The 24,942-nt window shown below is 35.6% G+C and overlaps 1 protein-coding gene across 4 annotated transcripts in view; it reads left to right on the top strand.

Annotated features, from left to right (window-relative positions):
• Window positions 1-24,942, top strand: part of RABEP1 (rabaptin, RAB GTPase binding effector protein 1) — a 102,690-nt gene that overhangs the window by 15,426 nt on the left and 62,322 nt on the right. For all 4 annotated transcript variants that reach the window (XM_081161390.1, XM_081161389.1, XM_081161392.1 and 1 more), the window contains exon 2: window positions 18,126-18,254. In XM_081161390.1, the coding sequence (XP_081017516.1) occupies window positions 18,126-18,254 (129 nt within the window). The remainder of the gene's footprint in view (window positions 1-18,125; window positions 18,255-24,942) is intronic.

Here is a 24,942-nt window from a genome sequence, read left to right as displayed (position 1 = left end):
GAGTTTGTTATTTGCAGTTCTCAAGAGAAGTGAGCATGTCTACACCATGCAGGGCCACTTGGGGAAGCACCAGGGTTGATTAGGAGGCAGAAGGAGTTCAGGGAAAGCATGGCCCAGAGCCTTTATTAGCTAAAAGAGGTGGTTGGAGCATGGACTTTGGATTGGTTGGTTCGTATATGATAGCCGTGTTTCTGGGTGAGTTTATTATCTCTTGGAATTAGTTAGCTCTTGTAGGGGCATTCTCTTGCTGTCCAGCAGGGCCCTATGAGGTCAAAGCATCATAAAATACAGAAAATAAAAAAACATTAATACACAGTCCTTTAAAATTGTATACTTTGTCTTTTCATCTGCAGTGTATGAGCATGCCAGTGCTAGGTAGTAAAATCCACCAAAAAGTTGGCTTATTTTGGTTAGCAAAAAGTCTTGTTTAGATTTGCATTTTTTAAAAATTTCTGTTGGAATTTGGAATTCTTTTGCAAATGATCTATCTTAAAATATTTGTCATTTTATTGGTCATTAAGAGAGAGCTTTTTGTACAAGGACATTACTCCAAGTCTAGTGGGTTTTTTTGTTTTGTTTTATTTTGCTTTGTTTTTGATGAAATTTTGTGGCCATAAAATTGAATTAGTTTGGCAAAGTGATCAAAGGAGAACAAGTAATGGGATTGGCAGGTCTGGTGTGTTAATGTGGGCATTGCTTTCCCCATCACCTGATCTGACTGTACAATTGATAGAAACATTACATGTACCTGTGGACCATGTTTACTCCTTCAAGAGCCTTAAGATTGTACAGAAGACACTTGTGGATAAATTCCTTCCACTTGATCCCCATAACCAGAGTATTTCTTGTTTGATGATATGAAACTGAAAGTCTTTTTGTTTGACTGTTGAGTGATCTGGTTGAATTTGGAACAAGAAATCAATTATTTCTTTTGATCACTGTCTTTCCCCATTTAAACAAAAGCTTTTAAAACTTTGGAACACATGAATATTTTCATTTCAGCTTTTGCATAGGTTTGAAAGGACTGCTGTATCTTTGTTGTATTTCTCCAATATGTAAATTAAATTTCCTTTTTGTAAGATTGAGAGTATTGAAAAGAACCTGAGCAGATACCTAAGTAACTGCTAAATGATCATTTCAAGCTGTTGCAGAGCTTTAGGAATTTGATATAGATTTGGACTAGATGAATCTCAGAATTTCAGAACTGGAAGGGACTTTCTATCCACCTTTGTTGTCTGTCACTATATATCAGAAGCTCTCAACCCTATCATTTTATACTGGTTTCTCGCTTTTGTCACTATTGGTATTTTGGGCCAGATAATTCTTGATTGTGGAGGGCTGTCCTCTGCATTGTAGAATGTTTAACAGCATCTCTGACCTCTACCCGCTAAGATGCCAGTATTTCTTCCTGTGGTGGTGACAACCAAAAATATCTCCAGACAATGCCAACTGTACCCTGGGGAGCAAAATCACCCCCAGTTGAGAACCACTGGTTTAAAACAAAATGCTTGAGGAGCTCCTTTACCATTTTGATAAAATTGTACACATGACTTAGAAAACAAAACAAAAAACCCCCTAACAGTATAATGCCCTTCTATAAAGGAAAATAATTTATAATTAAGTAGTAGGTATTTCAACACGTATGTGAACAGGGCGACTAAATAAAAGAACACTCCTAGAAGGTGGTCTTACTCCTGCTCATGTGATGCCTTAATCTCCTATATTTGTCTCTATTAAATAATTATAGTCACAGGGAAATCTGCCTAGGCCTTGTAGCCAGGCAGGTCAGTGTTTGAATCTACCTTTGCCACTTACTAGCTGTGTAAATAAGCAGATTACTTGATCTCTCAGAGAATATTTGTCATCTATAACTGGGGATGATAATGCCTGCTTTATGATTTGTTTTGAAATTTTAATGAGCCAGTGTATAGAATAACTTGCCTAACACTTCATGAAGAGCTATATGTGGGTTATTTAAACCTTGCTACACTCCTAGAAGGTAGTATTATCCTAGTCGGCATTTTTACAGATGCAGAGAAGGAACCAGTTTATAAGTAGGAGAGCTAGGGTTTAAACTCTAATTTAATTCTAGAGCTTGTGCTTTAAACTGTTATGCTATACTGTTTCCTATATAATACCTGATAAATAGGCAAATACTTAATTGTTAGCTCCTGTTATTCCTTTTTTCATTTTTCCTAGCTTTGAGACTCCCCTGCCTTCACTATTAACAGCAGTGCTCTCTCCTTGAACTTTTTTTTTTTTTTTTATATATATCTTTATTGATTTCAGAGAGAGGAAAGGAGAGGGAGAGAGAGATAGAAACATCACTGCTGAGAGAGTGATTGATCAGCTGCCTCCTGCACCCCCCTACTGGGGATCGAGCCCGCAACCCCGGGATGTGCCATGACCGGGAATTGAACCCCAATCGCCTGGATCCTAGGTCGATGCTCAACCACTGAGCCACACCTGGCCGGGCTCCTTGAAATTTTTTACCTGTGTTTTTCTGATGTTCCCTTCCAAAGATAAACAATCAATCTATTTTATTTACTTATCCAAATTCTGATGACCTTGATATTTCTGAAAAACTAAAAATGCATTTGACATTTCTTATGAATAAAATATAACCCTTGTGTTTTAATTTATTTATGGAAGAACTTTTTTTCTGATAAGTAACTCCTAATGTGAAATTTGTAGCTATATTGTAGCCTTTTTGTAACACAAGTGTAGGGAGATAAGAGATTACCTTTACATTTTAGAATTTCCATGTTGAAATGAAGGACAGTGTGTAGATAGGGAATTTTATTTGTTTTACAATACATATAATGAAACATGGTTCTAAAAGGTATCTTAATGTTGCATTAGACTTGATTTCTCCCCCCTGTAAATGATAAAATAGCTTCAGAATATTCTAAACCAACTATCCTTTTATATTAAAGGAAATAGTAATATCTAGCCAGTCTTGTTTCATCTATAACTCTCTCCCCACATCCCCTCCTGGATTTTTAGAAATCAAGTCTCTGACATTGTATGATTTAATTTGTAAACATTTCAGTATTTATGTAAACATAGCCACAATACTATTATAACATCTTAAACAGTTAATAATTCTTTAAATACCACCTAATATCTAGTTAGTGTTGAAATTTCCCAGTTGTTTTATTTTTGAGTTTGTTTAAATCAGGATCCAAAATAAGAGCCATCCTTAAAAGTGGTTGATATGTCCTGTTCCTTTTTCTCTCTTATTTGTTGAAGAATTCCGTTCTGTAGAATCTCTACACCTGGAATTTCCTGATTGTATCCATATGATGGTATTTCTCCATGTTCTTCTGCCTTCTGTGTTTCCTCTAAATTGGAAGTTAGATGTAGCCATGATCAGATCCAGGTTTTTGTTTGTTCGTTATATGTTATGTTTTTTGTTGGGGGGTTTTGTTTTGCTTGTTAAGAGAATATTTCAGAATGGTAGTGTGTACCTCTATCAGGAAGCATATAATGCCTGGTTGTCTCTCTTTTAAGATGTTACGACCATTGATGATCATTGCCTAGATCTCTCCATTCATTAGGGTTTGTAAAATAGTATTTGATTAGCTGGAATACTTCTATAAAGAAAAATTCTTATATATTTTGCTACCTTAAGGTATAGTTTGTGTAGGAAATGAAGAATAAATAAAGGTTTGATACTTTCCCCTTTACCAGTTTTCAAAGTAATGACTTGGTTGCTTAGAATCCTTCAGAGGTGACCAATCAGATTTTATTTTTCTTGGTATACAATTAAGAATATATGAGTTTAAATAAAATCATGTGTATATGTGTTTTACTTCATTGTGGTTATTCTTACGGATTGTATTAGTTTACTATTGCTGCTCCAAGCAATTACCACAAACTGGCTTCCTTAAAACATCAAATTTATTATCTCACAGTTGAGGAGGCCAGAGGTCCAAAGTCAGTATCACTGGGCTTAAATCAAGATGTCAGCAGGGCTGTGCTCCTTCCAGAGGCTCCAGGGGAGCATCCTTTCCTTACCTCTTCCAGCTCTTCCAGCTTCTGGAGGCTGCTGGCATTCCTTGGCTACATCACTCCAGTTTCTGCCGCAAGATCCTATATTTCATCACATCTTTTGCCATATAAAGTAATATTCACAGATTCTGGGAATTAGGAAGTTAATATATCGTGAGGGGGAGGAGTGATTCAGGTTCATCCACTCAGATGTTCAAATTATCTCATTTTTGGTCAGTGTAGCTTCTAAGTTGACTCTCAAATCCTTTGATACCCCAGTAGATGCCAGATATGTTCCAGGTTTATCTTGTATATTTCCAGGGTGGGCCTGGAATAAGTCATTTTTTCCAAGGAGCCCTGGTTCCTTTTGGTGGGAAAGTGTATTTAGAGACCACATTCTGGGTGCCAGGAGTATAGCATCTATTTTTCTTAGCATTGTTTCTAAAATAAATTGCACTTTATCCTGCTTCCTTAAATAGACTACAGTGTATATCATTGAATCTTTTATCAGTGACTTAGTGTTATGAATATTAGTTTGGGAACTGAGCTGTAAGCTGGTGACTTCCCCAGTGCTGCTGAATTTCTTTAAAGGTTAGATTTGTTTACATTTATATTAAATGGTACCAAATTCCAATCAATTCTAGTCATTGTTTTATTTTTGTTTCTCTGTGATCGAGTCCTCCTTGCTATTAGTGGCGTCTGTTTTTCACGTACAGGGTTTTTCAACTTTCTCTCTGCGCTCATCTCTAAACTCTGCTTTTTCTTTATCCTTTGTTATTGATTATCTGACTGTAAGCAGAATGAAGGGTTATTAGGAGATAAAATCGGATTTTATAGAGTGTAATATTAATCGTGATAGGAAGTGATGTCTGTTTCTCAACTAAGCATTCAAATGCATGAGCTTTACATTTCTATTAGGTGTCAACGCTGCCAGACCTCTGGTTCCAGCTTTGGTAAAAGGTACTCATTTATTTGGATTTGAAAACCATTTGAAGTTTTATAATAGCACTTTAAAGAATAAACTTTATGCCTTGGCCTGGTAGCTCAGTTGGTTAGAGTGTCATCCTAGTACACCAAGGTTGCAGGTTCTATAGTCCCCCCCCACCAATCAGGGCACATACAGGAAGCAACTAATGAGTGCATAAATAACTAGAACAACCAATCAGTGTTTCTCTCTTTGTCAAAAAAAATCAAATTAAAAAATAAACTTTATTTTAGAACTGTTTTAGATGTAGAGAAAAGCTGGGAAGATAGTATAGAGAGTTTTTGTATACTACACATCAAGTTTTCTGTCAGTAGGCATCATATATTAGTATGGTACATTTGTGAAAATTAATGAACTAATATTGATACATTATTCCTAACTAAAGTCCATAGTTTATTCAGATTTCCTTAGATTTTTTTTTAAATGTCCTTTTTCTTTTCCTAGATGCTGTCTAGATAGTATATTACATTTAGCTACCATGTCTCCTTAGGCTCCTAGACTTGACAATTTCTCTGACTCTGTTTTTAAGGAACTTGCTGGTTTAAGAAGTACTGGTCAGGTATTTTGGGGACTGTCCCTCTTAGTTGGAATCTGATGTTTTTCTCATGATTAGACTAGAATTATGGGTTTTGGAGAGAAGACCACACAAGTTAAGTGCCATTTTCTTTCCATCATATCAAGGGTATAAACTATCAGCATGATTTATCACAGTGTTATCACCCCTACTGAGGGTAGTGTTTGTTATGTTACAAATGTTTCAAGAAACTGTGAAAACTCTTAAGTCTATGTGTGTGTATGTGTGTGACTTTCCTTACTATATTCTTTGGAAGGAAGTCAGTATGTGCCCTTGCCTGACAGTGTTATGAAATAAATCAATCATGTTGACTGTAAACAGATTTTTCCAGAGTGTTTCCTATCTTCTAACCAGTGTTAATCCCTTGTGTATTTTTTTTTTTTTTTTAAATTAATGTGTAGCACCCTATGAGCAGTTTTTAAGAGAATGCTCATGGGAGCTACAGTATAGTGTTTCCCTCCAGGTTCTTTGTTGCAAACCAAAACAATTTATTCTGTCTGGTTTAAGCATAAAAGGACTTTTTTGGATATTAGGTAGCTTTCAGAGTCATTGGGAGGGCAGGGATAAGTAGATTCTAGGCCATTGGTTTTCAAACTTTAGCATGTATCTAAAGGGCTTGTTAAAACACATTACTGGATCCTATACCCAGAAATTCAAGAAAGTGTAAGATGGGACCTGAGACTTTGAACTCATAATAAGTTCCCAGGTGCAGTTAGTGTTCTGTGGTCTCAGAACCACACTTTGAGAATCACTGTTCTCTTTGGCTAAATTTTAAAGAACACCCGAACTTGCCTGATAGGAAACTGTTTTCTCTGATGCTAATGAGCAGATGGAGCTCCACTTTAATACAGTTGCTATTGTTGCTTGCACTGATGCCACTTCTGCTTCATAAAGTTTACCTGTAGCCATTGGGAGAATTCAACTTTATTTCTTTACACTGCTCAATTCTGAATTGAAGTTGCATTTGTGTGCATTTGATTGGAGGAGCTGTCATTTTGGTTTCCAGAGATATTGGGAAGCCCGACCGGAGTGCCTCAGTTGGTTGAGCGTTGTCTTTTGCACTGAAAGGTTGCCAGTTCAGTTCCTGGTTAGAGCACATACCTGGGTTGCAGGTCTGGGCACATATGGAAGGCAAACAATTGATTTCTCTCTCTCTCCTCTCTTCTCCTCTCTCCTTTCTCCTCTCTCTCTCCTCTCTCCTTTTTCCTCTCTTTCTCCTTTCCTCTTTCTTTAATCCTCTGGATTACAAAAAAGAGAAATTGGGAACCTGATTGACTTCTATTTTGGAAAGCTGCAAGTCATAAAATGGAAGTGTCTTTAAATGTTGAAAGACTGCTCAAAAGATGATGGGCAGTCAAGGACTTGACAGTTGTCTGCAAGGAGATAAAGAGCTTGCACCAGGATGTAAATTTGTGTACTTCTTCTTTCATTAAAAAATGTCAGTGAACTGAGCAATGTATTTAGTATCTTAGTTGATTCTATATTCTGGCACAAACTCCTTATCTCATTAGACCTGTAACAAATAGTCTGTATATTACATTAGAGTAGCACTGTTCTACTGTAAAAGCACAAGAGAGAAGGGAGAGAAGGGAATCTAGGTTTTTTTAAAAAATATATCTTTATTGATTTCAGAGAGAGGAAGGGAGAGGGGGAGAGAGAGAGAGAAACATCAGTGATCAGAGAGGAGTCATTGATTGGCTGCCTCCTGCACGCCCCTAACTGGGGATGGAGCCCGCAACCTGGGCATGTGCCCTGATGGGGAATCAAACTGCGATCTGAATCCTAGGTCAATGCTTAGTCACTGAGCCATGCCCCGCCGGCAGGAATCTAGGTTTTAAGATGGCTGAACTTAGGGTCTAAATTGGCTGTGAAGTATGGTGATACTTGAACAGGCTGGCAACTTGGGAAAAATAGAGAGGATAAGAGAATTAGAGGTAAAAATGAGGACTTAGAATATCTAGGGGTTACCCAATAAGCCCTCCATAATAGTGCTGTCCAATAGAACTGTAATGTGAGCCAAAGAATACAATCTAAAATTTTCTAGAAGCCTCAGTGAAAAAAGTAGAAAACAAATAAAACAGGAACCTCCAAATAGAAAAACAGGTAAAATTAATTTTTTAAAATAACAGCTTTATTGAGGGTTAATTTAGATACTATCAAGTTCACCCTTTTAAATTGTGTAATTCAGTGGTTTTTAGAATACCCACAGAGCTGTGTACCCATCACCACTAATTGCAGAACATTTTTATTACCCCCAAAAGAATCCCATACCATTAGCAGTCACCCCCCCATTCCATTCCTCCTTCCCCCAGCCCCTGGCAACCACTGATCTCTTAGTCTCTCTGGATTTTCCTATTTTGGCCATTACATATAAATGGAGTCATACAATATGTAGCCTTTGGTGCCTGACTTCTTTCACTTAGCATAATGTTTTCAAGGTCCATCCATTTTGTAACATGTATCAGTACTTCATTCCTATGGATAAAATGGATAAAATTCTATTGTATACGAATACCACCACACTTTTCGATTCATCAGTTGATGGACATTGGGGTTTCCCTTTTTTGGCTATTATGAATAATGTTCCTGTGAACATTTGTGTATAACTTTCTATGGAAATGAATTTTAATAATGCACTTTATTTACACCAGTGTATTCCAGATGTTATAATTTCTGCATGTGATCACTACAAAAAGTATTGAGATATTTTAGATTTTTTTTGGTAATAAAGTCTTCAAAATTCCATATATATTTCATACTTAACAGCATATCTCAGTTTAGTCAGTAATCTCATGTGGCCAGTGGCTACCGGCTACCATATTGGGGAGTAAAACTCAAAAAAGAAACTTAAGGGGACAACTGCTACATGGAGAAAATTCCAGTTTTCTACAAGTCAGATGTTTGCTTGTTGGCTCCTAGATTTCCTTGCTCCCTTTGCCTTGCAATGTTCCCAGTGGAATACCGTCCTTTACTTCTTCCAATCCTTGCTATCCTTTAAAATCCTGACTTATATTCTTCTTCATCAATGCGTTTTAGTTATTCCAGCTCAGACTTTTTTTTTTAATCCTCACCTGAGGATATTTTTTCCACTGCTTTTCAGAGAGAGTGGAAGAGAGGGAGGGAGAGAGAGAGAAACATTGATGTGGAAGAGACACATCAATTGGTTGCCTTCTGCACATACCCTGACCGGGGCTGGGGATCGAGCCTGCATCTGAGGTATGTGCTCTTGGCCGGAATTGAACCCTGGGACCCTTTAGTCCAAGGGCGGACACTCTAACCACTGAGCCGAACTGGCTAGGGCTCCAGCTCAGTTTTTTTGTTTGTTTGTTTATTTGGTGTTTATTGAACACCTGTGTGCCAGCCACAGTTCTAGGTGTTGGAAATGTAGCATTGACCAGGACACATAAAGTATCTATTTTCATTGAGTATATAACTCTAGTAAGACGCAATATTTAAATATTCAAATATTCAGAGAAATAAGTTCAGATAGTGACAAGTGCTATGAGTATAGTAAAATTGGCCTGATGAGGAAATGACTTCTGCTGTTGACTAGCACAAATTTATTCTTGTAATTTTAAACTCATACCTCAATAAAACTGATTAAAAAATAATTTACACTTAAATTTACTAATTTTAAGCATATATATCCATGAATTTTTACAAACATATACAGTTCTGTAAGCATCACTATTATTGTGTTACAGAATGTTTTGCCCCCAAAAGTTCTTTCATGCCTCTTTGTAGTTCTCCCCACTTCTGGGAAAGGGCTGGTCTTTTGCCTTTTCTAGAATTTTTTGTAAGTGGAATCATTTTTTTGCGTATGGTTTCTTTCACTTAGCATATGCTCTTGAGCTTTACCCATGTTGTGTGTATATTAATAGCTCATTCCTTTTTGTTGCCAAATAGTATTCCATTGTGCGGATATGCCCTGATATGTTCATTTATAATGGGCATTGGGTTATTTCTAATATTTGGCTAAGTAAAGCCTATATGAGCTTTTGTATACAAGTCTTTATGTGAAAATATATTTTCATTTATAGGATTGCTGGATCTCATGGTAAGTGTGTTTATAGGAAACAGCCAAACTGTTTTCCAAAGTGGTTGTACTATTTTGCATTCCCACCAGCAGCCTTACCAAAACTTGGTAAATCCAAGCACAAAATAAGGATTAAATTTAACTACACATATAGTGAATTCTTAGAGTCCCAAGCCAGTAATATGTGAACTGTATTTATGAATGCCAGAAGAGTTATAGGCAGAAAACTAAATTCTTTTCGCCATTTCCTTAAGTAAGCCTAATAGTTAAGTTTTGAATAGTTGTCTTTGTCTTGTAAGTATTAATAGTTAGAAATTGTATCTGCTCATTAGTCCAGTATCTAATACAGATTTTTTATCTGTATTATATAGTGTTTGAAATACTTGGGAAGTAGAATAACATAAGTTTGTACAAATTGAATAGATAACAGTCCATTTTTACCCGTGCATATTATATCAGCTTTTGGACACCAGCTTTGGACAGTTATGATAATTGGACTAATTGTAATCAGAAAACTGTATATAGTTGGCTTATTTCTGAAGTTATCCTTATTTGGCAACTATTTGAGACTTTTTTCATGATTTATATTTTCAGTATACATTCCATATGGAAATAATGGTAGAATGTAGCTTTATAGCCTTATAGGAATATAGGAATAGAAAATGGAATATAGTTTATACTGCGTTGTTTATTGAACATTCACTGAAATTTCCGTTCTTTTGTTCACAGTTATTTCTGTATTTTTTTACTTTTTCTCAAAGTTTTGTTTACCTGTTTGTCTTGATTGATAACTTTGCTTGAATATAATTTCTAGAACATTTAAAAAATAGATTATTAAGCAAGTGGTTTATGAGCATTTTAGGAAATAAAGTGATTTTGTAGTTAGCACTAGGAAGAAGCTCTGCAACAAGTTGAGCCAAATGAAGATCTCCATTTTTTAGCAGAATTATGAACCTGAAACTTTTTGTATTCTGAAGTAGTTTATAGTAACTATCATTTGAGAGTCTGTTACATGTGAGTTGCTTTTATATGATGCTGTCTCTAATTTTCATAGTATGTGATACTCTGCAAATGGTATTATCTTTATTTTAATAAGGAAATCCTGGTAAGGCTTAAACTACTTGCCCCACTTCATATAACAGAAGCTGTGTTTGGGTTGAAGCACAGGTTTCTGACTCCAAAATTGTGGATAGCTTATTTTTGAATTTTAATAAGGCATTTGACTACACTTAAGAAATCGTGGATAAGACGAAGAAATGTGATTTGGTACTAAAGGTAGTTGGAATGAATTTGTAACTAATAGAGTAATCTAATATACTAATGTCAACCTCCACGTAGAACTGTACTTAGATAGTTCTTAGATTAGAACTATCATTAGTTCTAATTAAAACTTTGTTTAAACAAAACAAAACTCTGCAACCTGGGTAAAATTGCACCAGATATAAGTTGAAGGGAACCTTGGCTTAATTGTAGTTCAAGAATTAAAAATAGTATTAGATTATGTTAATGTAATGGACTAACAGTGACAATATAGGGGTGTTATTAAGAGTATAGCCCTTGCCTAGCCGGGTGTGGTTCAGTGGTTGACCATTCACCTAGGATCCAGGAGATTGTGGTTCGATTCCTGGTCAGGGCACATGCCCGGGTTGCAGGCTCGATCCCCAGTCAGGGGTGTGCAGGAGGCAGCCAATCAATGACTCTTTCATCATTGATGTTTCATCTCTCTCTCCTCTTCTCCCTTCCTCTCTCTGAAATCAATAAAGATATATTTAAAAAAACAAAACAAAAAGTATAGCCCTTAATATGTTTCCAAGAGACTCTATGCTAGTATATCGTATTTGGATCAGAATGTCCCATTTTATGTAGTATTTGATTACCTGTAGTATGCTGGGAGAGCAACTGAGATAATGAAGAATTTAGAAATTATTAAAGGGTTAGGAAGGATTTCATCTGGAGAAGAAAGGAGAGGACAGTGTGGGATATCAGATATTAGGACATTTCCTCTCAAATTCTAGAGGACAGAACTAAGATCTCTAAGGAAGCTGATTTAGGGTTGTGTTACTAAAAGTAGATATTTCTAACAGATGACTAGTTATCTAAGGGAATGGGCAGGGGGAGGTTAATCTAAAATCTCTGAATGGTGGAATTGCCTGATCCATGAGGCAGTGAACTGAATTATTAGATTTATGTTCATGTGGAAGCCATATGATCACCTGTCTGCGATATTTTAGGAATGGATTCCTGCATTAGTTAGTAATTGAGGGTTTTCAAACTATTTTGATCTCTCACCACAGTAAGAAACACATTTTTCATTGCAATCCAGTATAAATGTGTGAGTACAGGTTTCCCCTGCTATCTGAAAGTAGAGACTTCCTATGAAAATTTTCATAAGCTGAAATGGGATAAAGTGAAGAAATTACCAGTTTATATGGAAAATTTTTTGAGTGTTCCCAGACCCAAAAAATAACTTACTAAATCATACCAAATAACATATAAAACCTAAAATAACACTAGCATATAGTAAAAGCAGTGCCATTCACTCTGCCTCTGTAATGACTCCCTGCAAAACAAACACAACACTATTTTTGTTTTTTGCCTTTTAAAAGTGAAAATACTCTTTCTGTTAGTGAAAATAGGTAGTACTGTTGGCCTTTTCTAAATGCAGAGCAATATAAGACGAACTTTTGAAAAGTGGGGGACACCTGTATCTGAAATCCAAATTTCATGAAATAACATATGCCCATATTAAAGGTGCTGGTATTTTCGGTTATATTTCATTATTGTTAAAAGACAGATTGCTAAACCACTACATTGATTCACCAACTCAGTTTGAAATACACTGGACTAGAATAATCTAAAATCCTTATACTATGATTCTATGATTGTTTCTATTCAAGTAATGTAACACTACGAACCAAAATTAGACCCAGAAAATTCCACACTGCAGATGCTGGGAGGTTATTAATTTTGGTCATAAACGTCTTTAGGGAGGTTAAAAATGAGAACACATTTGTGTCCTTCGATTGTTTCTGCCTCCATCCTTACTACCCCCTGCTACCTCCACCCCCAAATCAGGCTTTTCCATTGTTTCTTCTCCTTAATGCTCCCGTTGACCTTTTGAAGAATCTCAAAGAGCTTTTCATTACCTAATTTTTCATGTGAATTAATATTTGGTGCCAGTTCTTTCACTTAGTACTTTTTCCTGGATTCATAATAATATCTTCAGTTAACAGAAACACCTAATCTTTACATAAACATTGGCTTTCTTATTTGAAATCCATCATCTTAAAAGTGTTACTTTTATCTGAAGTATTATGACATCTAATTGCTTTCAGAAAATTACAAAAAAGTAAGACAAAATAAGACATTTTACTTTGATTCACAGAAGAAGGCTAAGAAGTTGTTCTGTTTAAACTTCTTCACCATATGTTATTGTTTTGGAATTGGTGTATCTCAGTAAATGGACAAGGTGAAAGGATGCAGTTTCTTACTTACAGTTGCCAAAGTCAGATGTTTTGAGGATTATATAAAGTGAAATGGGATTATATGTAAAGTGAAATGACAACTTTCTGTTGTACTGAAGGATTTGATTATCTTTTGTGTTATGGAAAAAGTGCTTCCCAAATGCCATATGTATTTGTTACAATACTATAAGGCGATTGAATGGTGATCCAATTACTTGCCTGTGGGTTACAGCTTGTCTGTGGTGGGCATTCTCTAGATTAGTAATTCCTGCCAGCTCCATCCACTCTACTTTCTCCTCTCCGCTTCTTCTGTCTAAGTAATTGTGGGTTTATTTAAATATTAGACTAAACAAGTCACAATTCAGGGTGTAGATATACTGTAAATAATAATCATTTTTAGTAACTCCTAAAAGAAGCTGGACATGGGTTTTTAGAGCACCAAAAGAAGGCTAGCTGGAAGGTCATTTCTGAAACTGAAGAAATTATGTTTTTAAGAAAATTAATCTATTTTAGCAAATTGCTAGTCCTGGGAAAATATAAGTATAATTTTTAAAATGACTGTTTAGTATTTTAAAATATTTTAAGACCACTGAAGTAAATTATGTGCACTTTTTATGAGCACAACTATTGAGATGGGGCAAGAAGATAACATTATAATCATTATAACTAAAAAAATGAAGCACTTCGTTACATTTAAGTTAAATTCAATCAGTGTAATTTATTCTTTTAATTACCCCTTGATTCAGAGAGGCAGCCACTCAGTGTAATTCGTCATATTCTTTCTAGCCTTTTTCTGTGTGTTTTTTGAATAGTTCCTGTTGTATTGCATATAATTTTGTATCTTTTTTTTTTTTTAGTTAATATAATTTTTCTGGCTTGATATTATTCCAATGGATGGGTGTACCTACCATACTTAAAAGTGTTATTTTTAAAACCCAATGATACACATCAAGACTTCTGAGTCTCAGGAGCTGTTCAGATTCTTTTGTTACACTAGTTATATTTTCCATTGTGTTTTCTTTGTGTGTGTGTGTTTGGAAATTGAACATCTTTAAACAAAAAGATTCTTGTGATATTTGATGTAAACTGCTTTTTTCCCCTTGTCCCATTGCTTATTATTCAAATTTAGTACAGTGTTAGAAGAATGTAGTAGTAGGATAAAGCTTGGGGCTTAAAAATATTTTAAAGTTATTATATATTCTCCCATTCATATCAGAATTAGGGAAAGAGGTAACTCTAAGAATTTTTGAATACTTAATTTATTTACCATATTATTGTTTTCTTTTTCTCTTCTTTCTGTGTTGTTGCTTAATTCAGACTTTTAAAAAAATTTAAATGATTTTTATTTTTCAACTACAGTTGACATACAATATTATATTAGTTTCAGGTGTACAACCTAGTGATTAGACATTATATAACTTATTAAGTGATCAGCCTGATAAATCTAGTACCCATCTGACACCATACATAGTTATTATAATATTATTGACTATATTCCCTATGTTGTACTTTACATCCCCAAGAATATTCTGTAACTACCAATTTTACTTTTATTGTTAATTCTCACCTGAGGATATTTTTTCCATTGATTTTTTTAGAGAGAGTGGAAGGGGGAGGGGAGGGATGGAGAGAGAGAGAAAGAGAAAGAAACATTGATGTGAAAGAGACACATTGATTGGTTGCCTCCCCCACTTGTCCCAACTGGGGCCCGGGATCGAACCTGCAACCCAGGTATGTGCCTTTGACTGGGAATTGAACCCGAGACCGTTTGGTGCACTGTCCAACACTGAGCCACACCATCCAGGGCCCAATTTGTACTTCTTATACCCTTCACCTTTTTCTGTCATACTTGAACCCCTCTCCCATCTGGCAGCCATCAAAATGTTCTATGAGTCTTTTTCTGTTCTGCTTGTTTATTTTGTTTTTATTTTTTTCAGTCCTCACCTGAGGATATTTTTCCATTGCTTTTCAAAGAGAGTGGAAGGGTGAGAGGGGGGGGGGGGGGAGAGAGAAACATCGATGTGAGAGAGACACATTGACTGGTTGCCTCCTGCATGCTCCCCGACTGGGGCCAGGGATCGAGCCTGCAACCAAGGTACATGCCCTTGGCCAAAATTGAACCCAGGACCCTTCAGTCCATGGGCTGATGCTCTAACCGCTGAGCCAAACTGGCTAGGGCTGTTTTTTAAATTCAGTTGTTGAGAAATATATATGTATTACCATCTTATTATTAATTTTTCCCTTTGCAAAAGCATTAAAAGTAGCCACTGTATAAGATAGTTTTCTCCTTTTTCTTATTGCTCAAATAAAGGGTAACAATTTAAGAAATTGTGGAATGGTTAAGGAAGACTGGTATACTGATAGCTCTCAGCTGCTAAGTTATAGAAAGCTTAATATTGTTGAAGGTTAACATTAACACTAATTAATTTGTCCATGATGCTTTGAAGATACATAGTAATAGGGAAGGGTATGAGCTGGAAGTGTAAGCATGGAACTGAGTCAGAATCATGAGGTTGGAAATAACTTCTGGTCTTTTGAGGCTATATACAAAGTCACTTGATCACTCTACCTTTTTCCTTTATTCATTAAATATCACTAATTTAATAGTTATAGCTAACAAATTTTTTCTATATGCCAGGCTAAGAACTTTTTACATAAGCTATTAGCTAGTTATTATGAACTACTTACTTACTAGTCACCATGTTAGAAAAATAATACAGCATTTTGTGTGATGAGAGCTATTTTCAGTTTGATTTGTAGTTGATTGCTAATGCATTAGGATATGCTTATTTGTAAGCTTCCCTGCTGTCTTATGCAAGGTGAATTGATTTTTCTAGATATAGCAGTAGAGGCATTCTTGTAAAAAGCTGTTGTTTTGGCCTTTTTCTATATGGTGGAATTGTTAGAAGTACTTGAAGTAAATTAAAAATTTTTTACTTAAAAAAAAAAGAGAATAAGGGAGTTACTATATCCTCAAAGGGATCTATGATTACTAGAATTGAAAACTGTCCTGAAGCCTGGAGAGAGGCAGCCAGACCTCTGGGTGTGTACTTTGCCTAAACTGTGCGTCAGAGCCAGGACAGGGTTGGGAGTAGTGAAAACACACTTAATCTTAGCTTCAATTTTAAAGGCTGAATTTTAGTTTTTATTGACTACATTAGCCTCAGTTTATAAATATTATGTTGAAAGGTGTGGGTATTTTGTGTGTGTGTTTTGGTGGAAGTAGTAGAGCCCTTCTCTACCTTATGCAGTAATTAATAGCTACCTGTAATATTAAAGTGTTAAGTGGAAAACCTGTTTAATTTATTTAACAATTGGAGGTAGACATTAAAAATACAAGAGAAATAAATAGCATAGAGAACAAGTTTTCTTCATGGTAGATAACTGCACATTTCCCCACTCTAGTGGATTCTCCATTCCTCTCTTTCTTCAAAGGTTATCAGATATTCAAATGACCAGATGTCATTCTTTGCTTTGACTTAAAGACCCTAATATTTGCTCCACAAAATGACTCCTTACCTTTAATAGCATGGAACTCAAAGCCACAATCATTTACCTTTTCTGCCATGACTTTTATCAATACTGTTAAATCTGTAGTGAACTTAGTCTGAAGATGTCATGGGAATGAACTAGTATTGGTTTTAGTTCATTATTTATTATCAGAGGAGTTGTAGAGAACTTTGAAAAACTCATGGAAGATATTAATGACCACATTCTAATACTAATAGATAAATCCTTGATGCATTTTCCAGTCTTTTTTTAATATACTATAAAATGAGCTCTCAATTAAATTTAGTAATGGGTTGAGGGAGGGGAGGATCTTCAGAGATAATCTCAGATCATGGTTAAAATTATAGGCACCCTAGCCAGTTTTACTCAGTGGTTAGAGCATCAGCCTGTGTACTGAAGGGTCTCGGGTTCGATTCCACCCAAGGACACGTACCTTGGTCGCAGACTTGATCTCTGGCCCTGGTTGGGGCATGCGCGGGAGGCAATCAATCGATGTGTCTTTTTCACATCGATGTTTCTCTCTCTGCCCCTCTCTCCCTTCCATTCTCTCTGAAAAGCAATGGAAAAAATATCCTCGGATGAGAATTAAAAAAAAAAAAAATTATAGGCAAATAATCATTATCTAGGGTGGCTTGTGGGATCTCTGCTGGCCTACGTAATTTAGGCAGTGGTGTTAGAACTGATAGGTATCCCCTGGAGGGATTAGGATCATAGCTTTGTGGCTGGGTTGCTGTCCAGGCAAAGGAGGAGGTCAAGGGCTGGACTCTTGGATTTCCCATCCCTTGCTTGAACCAGAAGAGCCTCTGGGTTTGGTTTGGGTAGGCATTTGATCAGTTGTGGCCAAATTGTAGGGCCCCTAAAGTAAAAAATGTATCTCAATCTCTGCCACACCACAATCAGCATTAATCTAAAAACCAGATAATCTCCCAGTAATTGAGAGTTCATACAGAATATGCAGTTCTGTATCCTTTCTATATGAGTTTTTGATTATGATGTCAATATAATGGTAATGAATCATCTTGAAATTGGAAGAGTGCTTCAGGTTGGTATGGCTACTCTAGTCAGGGAACCTGACACTTGAGAGAAACAGGAGGTAGCAAGATTGGCAGTGGGTTCATTTGTGGGATAAATAGCCCAATTTATTTATTTATTTTTGAATTTTTATAAGAGTTTATTTGAGCCAGACTGATGATACATGCTGGGGAGCAAGATCTCAAATACTCCTAGCCCAAATAATGTAATATTTAACAATTCCAGAAGTGGACCGACATTCGGTCAATTATACAAAGGGACTATTTTGGGAAATTTGCCATATGTGATTCTTCATATGTAGGCTATTTCACTTTACATGATTCATTCACTTTTTGTGTATTAAGTCTAATAGAAGTGTCTTATTATTATTATTTTTTTTAAATTAGGACTTCCTAGAATGTATTGGATCTTTGCAAGAAGCCTGACTACTTGTTTTATTATAGAAATGTGCAGTTAGAATACTAATTTATTCCTGTAACAGTTAAAAAAAATGAAAGTTATTACATGTTAACTACTATCTTTTTTTTCCAGTTTCTCTTCAGCAACGGGTAGCAGAATTGGAAAAAATTAATGCAGAATTTTTACGTGCACAGCAGCAGCTTGAACAAGAATTTAATCAAAAGAGAGCAAAATTTAAAGAGTTATATTTGGCTAAAGAGGGTAAGTTGATGTCTTCCCCTAACCCCCATACTAAAACTTCCTTAAAATGTCAGGTTTTTTGGTAGTACAATGTTGTCATTGAAAAAATCTTGATTTTATTTGTGCTTACATTGTATAATAAAAGCCTATTTAAAAGTAAGGGTTAAGAATGGAATTAAAAAAACAAGTTGAGCTGTTTCCAGTTCTTAGCTATTGTAAATTGTGTTGTTCTAAGACCTGGAAACAGCCTAAGTGCCTTTCAGTAGATGAGTGGATAAAAAAGCTGTGGGACATTTACACCATGGAATACTATGCAGCTGTAAAGAAGAAGGATCTTGTACCTTAGCAACAGTATGGATGGACCTGGAGAATATTATGCTAAGTGAAGTAAGCCGGGCAGAGAAAGACAAATATCACATGATCTTACTTATATGTGGAATCTAAAGAACTTAATAAACTGATGAACAAAATAGATTCAATGACATGGAAGCATGGATCAGACTGATGAATCTCAGAGGGAAGGTGGGTGGGTGGGGAGAGATTAACCAAATAATTTATATGCATATACACATAACCCAAGGACACAGACAATGGTGTGATGAGGGACTGGAGAGGGGGGTGGGTGCGGGGTGGAAGGGGTCAATGGGGAGAAAAGGGGACATCTGTTAATATTTTGAACAAGGAAAAAACAAACAAACAAAAAGACAAGTTGAAAAATCATTATTCAGATTTTTCCTTGTTTTTTAACCTTAATTATGATATGTATAGTGGACTACAGTTCTGGGACACAGGACTTTCAGTGCTCTGAACACTTGAGAGATAGCCCCAGACAAATCAGGACTGTTGACATTCTAATAATAGCCCTAGCTATGTTATAGTAAAACTGATAGTTCATGGAATTTATCTAACAAATGTTCAGTTTTTTTATTAATAAATATTTGTTTAATACCTACTATGAGGCAGACATTGTGTCCAGAAGGAGCAAGAGTCACATGGTTCTTTAACTCATAGAACTTGAACCCTAGTGAGGAAAATAGATATTAAGTGATTGTGTGAGTTCTTTAAAAACAGGCGGATACAGGAGATCATATCATGAGGGACCTAATCTGAAGGGTAAGGAAAAGGGCTTACATTTTAGGTACCGACCTAGGGAAATATGGATATGTTTTTCACAGCCCTCTTGACCAGTGACTTTCAAACATTGACATGGATAAAAATCACCTGGAGAGCTTGTTAGAACATGTATGTTATGTTGGTGTGGGGCCTGAGAATTTGCATTTCTAGTAAACTCATAGGTGACTGCAGTATTGCTAATCCAAGAACCACAGTTTGAGAACCACTAGACTAGTGATCATTCAACTTTTAAATTTATTTTAAATTTTAAAAATGTAAAGGATGGAAGTTCTATTACGTTACCAATATTGACAATTTAAATGGAAACTTCATGCATTTAAACATATCCAGTGGAATTGATCGTAGTGATTTAATACCATCACCATCCGTTTAAGGAAAAACATATATGAATATGCTCTTTAGTAGAAACTTTGCATTTTCTTTTTACACCTCCCTTAGTATATTCTGAAAAAGTTTTTTTTTTAGATCACAAACTGGAGTGTGCAACAGAATTTTACCTGTAGACTTTGTTATAGAACAAAGATCATAGGGCCCCATTCCCCAGAGTTTCTGATTAACTAGATCTTTAGGATCTTGGAATTGGCATTTCTAGCAAGTTATCAGGTGATGCTGATGTTGATTCAGGGACCACACTTTGAGAACCATTGGCCTAAAGTAGTATTTTATTCTAAAAAGCCATTAAAAATTGATCAGCCCTGTCTGGGTAGCTCAGTGATTAGAGGGTCATCCCAATACAACAAGGTTACGAGTTCAGTTCCCAGGCAGGGCACATACAAGAATAAACCAATAAATACCTAAATAAGTAGAACAACAAATTGATATTTCTCTCTCTCCCTTCCTCTCTCTAAAACCAATAAGTTAAATTAAAAGTAAAAAAATTTGACCAGACTTCTCTGTAAGAAAAATATGTATGTAAATTTCTTCTGTATTGAGTTATTAGTTATTAAAAGTACACAGTTGATCATACCATAAATATTTTACACATTTAAAAAATAATTATTAAAATGTGAAAGATAGCCCTGGCTGTTGTGGCTTGGTTGAAGTGTCATCGGGTGCACTGGAATGTCTCAGGGTTGATTCCCTATCAGGGCACATGTGAAGGCAACCCTGATCTATACTCCTTTCTTTCTTGCTTGTGCACGTACCCATGTGCGCTCGCTCTCTCCCTCTCCCTCCCCCTCCCCCTCCCCCCTCCCTCCCCCCTCCCCCCCTCCCCCCTCCCCCCCTCCCCTTTCTTCCCTCTCTAAAAAAAGCAATTAAAAACAAAGTTTAGCCCTGCCAGGCATGGCTCAGTGGTTGAGTGTTGACCTAGGATCAAGCGATCAGGGTTCGATTCCTGGTCAGGGCATATGCCCGGGTTGCGGGCTGGATCCCCGGTCAGGGGCCTGCAGGAGGCAGCCAGTCTGTGACTGTCATCATTGATGTTTCTATCTCTCTCTCTCCCTCTCCTTTCCTCTTTCTGAAATCAATAAAGATATATAAAAAACCAAAAAAAAAACAAAGTTTAGCTGTAGCCGGTTTGGCTCAGTGGTTAGAGTGTCAGCCTGTGGACTGAGGGGGTCTTGGGTTCGATTCCAGCCAAGGGCATGTTTTTTGGTTGCTGGCTCGATCCCTGGCCTTTGTCGGGGCACATGCAGGGGGAGCTGCCAATCGATGTTTCTCTTTCTTTCCCTTCTATTCTCTTTGAAAAGCAATGGAAAAAATATCCTCTATGAGGATTAAAAACAACAAAAAAACAATAAAAAAGTTTGAGATGTAAAAATTATTGGAAATGCAGGTCTTATGAGATATATTGGGTCTCCCTCCCAATTAAGTCATTAACCTCTGGGTGAATATTATCTATTTCTAGAAAAATGTAAGATTCAGATTTTTGTTTGTTTTAAATAGATATAAATGCTGAGAACCTTTGGGCTCATAAATAAGTAGGTAGATATAGAAGTTTAAAAACAGCAATTATTTTATTCATTTAGCTTTCTGAATTATATGTTAAATCACAAAGTGTTCTAGCTTCAAAAATATTTTTATTCTATTGGCTGGCAACTCAGTTAGGTCTTCCTTCAATTTTATTGAAAGCAGACTTTGCAGCCACTTCACCTGGCAAAAGATGTGTTGCTGGGTTATTAATCATTCACTTTTTTATTACTGACATTAGTAATTTAAATTGTTTCTCTGGTTTGATACCACAGAAGAGTTTTTAATACAATAGGGCAGTGAACCATAGTAAAATTCAGGATGAGTAAAAAGCCTTTTGTTAAGTTAGAGAAAAATGTTAAGAAAAGGGTGGTGGGCAAGGAGGATTTACATTTAAACAACTCTCTGTTTTAGGAAAGAATATTAGATTTGAGGATCTAGAAGTGGATTCCTTTAAAGCAACTTGTGCCTGTGAATTCCCTGGAAAATCTTTGCATACCCCCAGGGGTACATGTACACTTTGAAAACCACTGCCTTAGAGTGGTAGTATTCAGACTACAGATTGTAAGCTATTGATGGGGTAACAAAATTGAGGGGATTGTGACCAACAATTTTTAAAAAAAGGAAAATGGAAAATAAAAGCACATTATACTTGGTAAGGTTAAGTAAGTATAGTTGCACAAAATTTTTTGTTTTAGTTACATATATATGTGTATGTATAGAGTATGGGATATAAAATATATTTCTTGCTATGAGTTGTGGTCAAAGAAGTTTGAAAGCCACTGTTCTTAGGCCTTACAGAATTCTGCCCTGACTTGCAGATGCTTACTGACTGTATAGTATGGGATGGGGATTTTTTTTTTCTCATGGCTTACAGGAGGGCTGTTTTCTGTTTTATTTTGTTCCTTCATAGGCTGACAAGGAGGTGGGAAAGCTGGTGTTCCTGTTTAGGCATGGTGGCAATCTGTAGGACACTGTGGAGGTTGGGGTGAATGAGATACGGTTTTTATCTTCCAGAAAGTGTAGTCTACTGGGGTAGATAATGCATTTTGCACAGTATCATCACTGTTTGAATATATGTTAAATGTCATGAGAAATAAGTTCTGTCCAATTCTTCATTATGTTCATGTGAATTTGTTAACCTTTCCCTTTTAAAATTTGTTTTAACCTTGAATTGATGAGATACCACTTTAAACTCTGTGCAATAGTATGTTCTTGTTAGGATGACCTGTGATACTTTTAATGTGTATGTATATGTAAGGTCATGGCAGTATTTCCTCTGATGACCATTTCAAACTCAGTAGGATACTGGCTAGTGACATCTAATTTTCCCTTCACCTCTCACACCAATAATTCTGTAGCTTCATCATCCTCTCTACAGTTTTTTCTTTCAGTCTTTGTTTATTCAGTAAATTCAAGTTAACCTTGTCCAAAGTTTGTTCATTTGCTCTGTTTTTTTATCCCTAAATAAAACGGTTAGGTTTTCCCTTTTTTTGTTATTTTTTTCTTTGAAATTATAAAATTGACTTTTCTATAAAATTCTGAAGAAATGAAAATGACCAAGAACCTCTAATTTCTGAAATGCATGATCAATTATAGGTTTTAATCTCTGATCTCTTAAAGAGCTTGTAATGTGGGCTTATTCAGAAAACATACTGGATGTGTTAAAGTTGCTTTGAGTATACCTAGACCCAGTAAATCTGTATGTGTATTGTTGTATCTTTACTATTTGAAGTTTACGGTGAACCTAAGCTGGCCATAAAGAACAGTTGAGGTAACTTTTTACAGAAATTTGAAAGGAATAATGTGAAACTTTTTGAGAGATTTTGTGGTGTTTCTGAAGGAAATGCATAGTATTTAAAAGGTAAATGTTGATTTAGTTTTTGTTGTGGCTGTTTGCCTATATCAGAATTAAAATAAAATTTAAAGATGTCTTCTAAAGCAGCAACTTATATTATTACATATACTGTGAAGTATAAGCCTAGTCTTTTATTATTGTCACAGGTGATAACAGTATAAGCCATTGTTTTGCGGTTTTCAGCAGTCTTTGTCTGTTTTATCTTTCAGCAAACCAGGTCAAGGTAACCCCAGAAGTCCAAACACTGGTATTTTTCCCAATAGGAACAGCTTTTGCTTTGGTGTTTTCACTTATTTAGAGAACAGCTGAAATATAAGTGCAATTGGTAATGAGGAATGTTAATAACAGATTACCTTTTGAATCCTCTTACTGCCTGTTCCTACCTTAGCATCCATTCTTTTCCCAGCTGACTTCAACTGGAAATGTTATGAATATTACAGAAAGTTTTGTTACTTTTTCGTTAAACTGGGAAAAAAGTATGTAGCTTTTGAAGAAAGTATTTTATTTAGCTTTTTCCTTTAACCAACTTCAGTGCAAAGCTGCATGAGACAGCAAACAAGTGGCCATAGAGTTTTCAGTGTGAAGGAAAACAGTAGAAATAGAGCTCACGTTAATCGCCAGAAGACAGTGAAATTTTTAGTGTTGGTGAAAAGGATTTTTGTACATGGTCATAATTTATATAAAGCTCTGATGCTAATTAGAGTTTCAGTAGTTAAATGCTAGGTTTAGGTCGATATTTGTGGTTCAGATACCATAAGCTTGCACTTAGATATGAAAATAAAACTAGAGTATATTTAAAAATACTAAAATTAAAAAAAATTCTTATTTAAAAATATTTAAGAAATATTAAATTAATATTAAAATAGGTATTAAAATATTAAATAAATATTAGAAACCATTAGGAATCTTGGCAACACAAATAAATTGAGATAAGGTAAATAAATGATTTAAACTATACACAAGGCACAGAGATTTTAGTAAATTAGAAAACAGTATTGAGGAGTTTTCCAGTGAGAGAGAAATATCAAATAGAGGATGAATTGAGTCTTCATCACACATCTAAAAAAAAAATTCCAGAAGAGAATTAAGGGACTAGTAGAGAATATGAGGAGATAATAACAGATTTTTCAAGCATTAAGAAATATAAAGTGAGTCCTCAACATAAATACTAAGTACTGAGCAGGGAAAATAATAGTAAATTCAGACTTTGACACATCTTAAACTGTAGATAAAAAATGAAAACAAAATGTTCAAAGCTACCAGAGAGAAGAAACAATTATGTTAACAGGAGAAACAACACAAGCAAAAGAGATACCGGGACAATGAAATAAGATCTTCAAAGTGCAGAGAAAAAATAATTGTCAATCTAAAATTTTATATGCAGCCTAAGTATTCAAGAGTGAGAGCAAAATAGATAATATTTCAGGCATAGAAAAACTAAGTATTTGTCACCCACATAAATCACCGAAAGAACTAGTAAAGATAACATTTACATGAAGAAAAGTAAACATAGAGTGAATGTATAGGATATAAGAAACAGTACCAACCATAGAAACTGATCAGTCTGACTATAAAAACAAAAGACTTTCTAGTTCACTTTATATTTTTTAAAAGGACAAAGTGAAACAAACGCAATAATAACAAGATTGGGGCTTAAAGGCAAGAAGCATTGAAGAGATGGAGAAGGCTGTTATAATGAAAGAGATCATCTACCAAGAAAATGTAACAATCATGAACTTGTATGTACCTTACAAAATAGCCATGACACATCATGTAAAAAGGTGATAGAACTACAAGGAGAAATTG

The sequence above is a fragment of the Miniopterus schreibersii genome, assembly GCF_964146895.1.
Source record: "Miniopterus schreibersii genome assembly, chromosome: 16".
Lineage (NCBI taxonomy): Eukaryota > Metazoa > Chordata > Mammalia > Chiroptera > Miniopteridae > Miniopterus > Miniopterus schreibersii.
The sequence above is the reverse complement of the archived record's forward strand: the minus strand, read 5'-3'. Positions and strand labels throughout refer to the sequence as shown.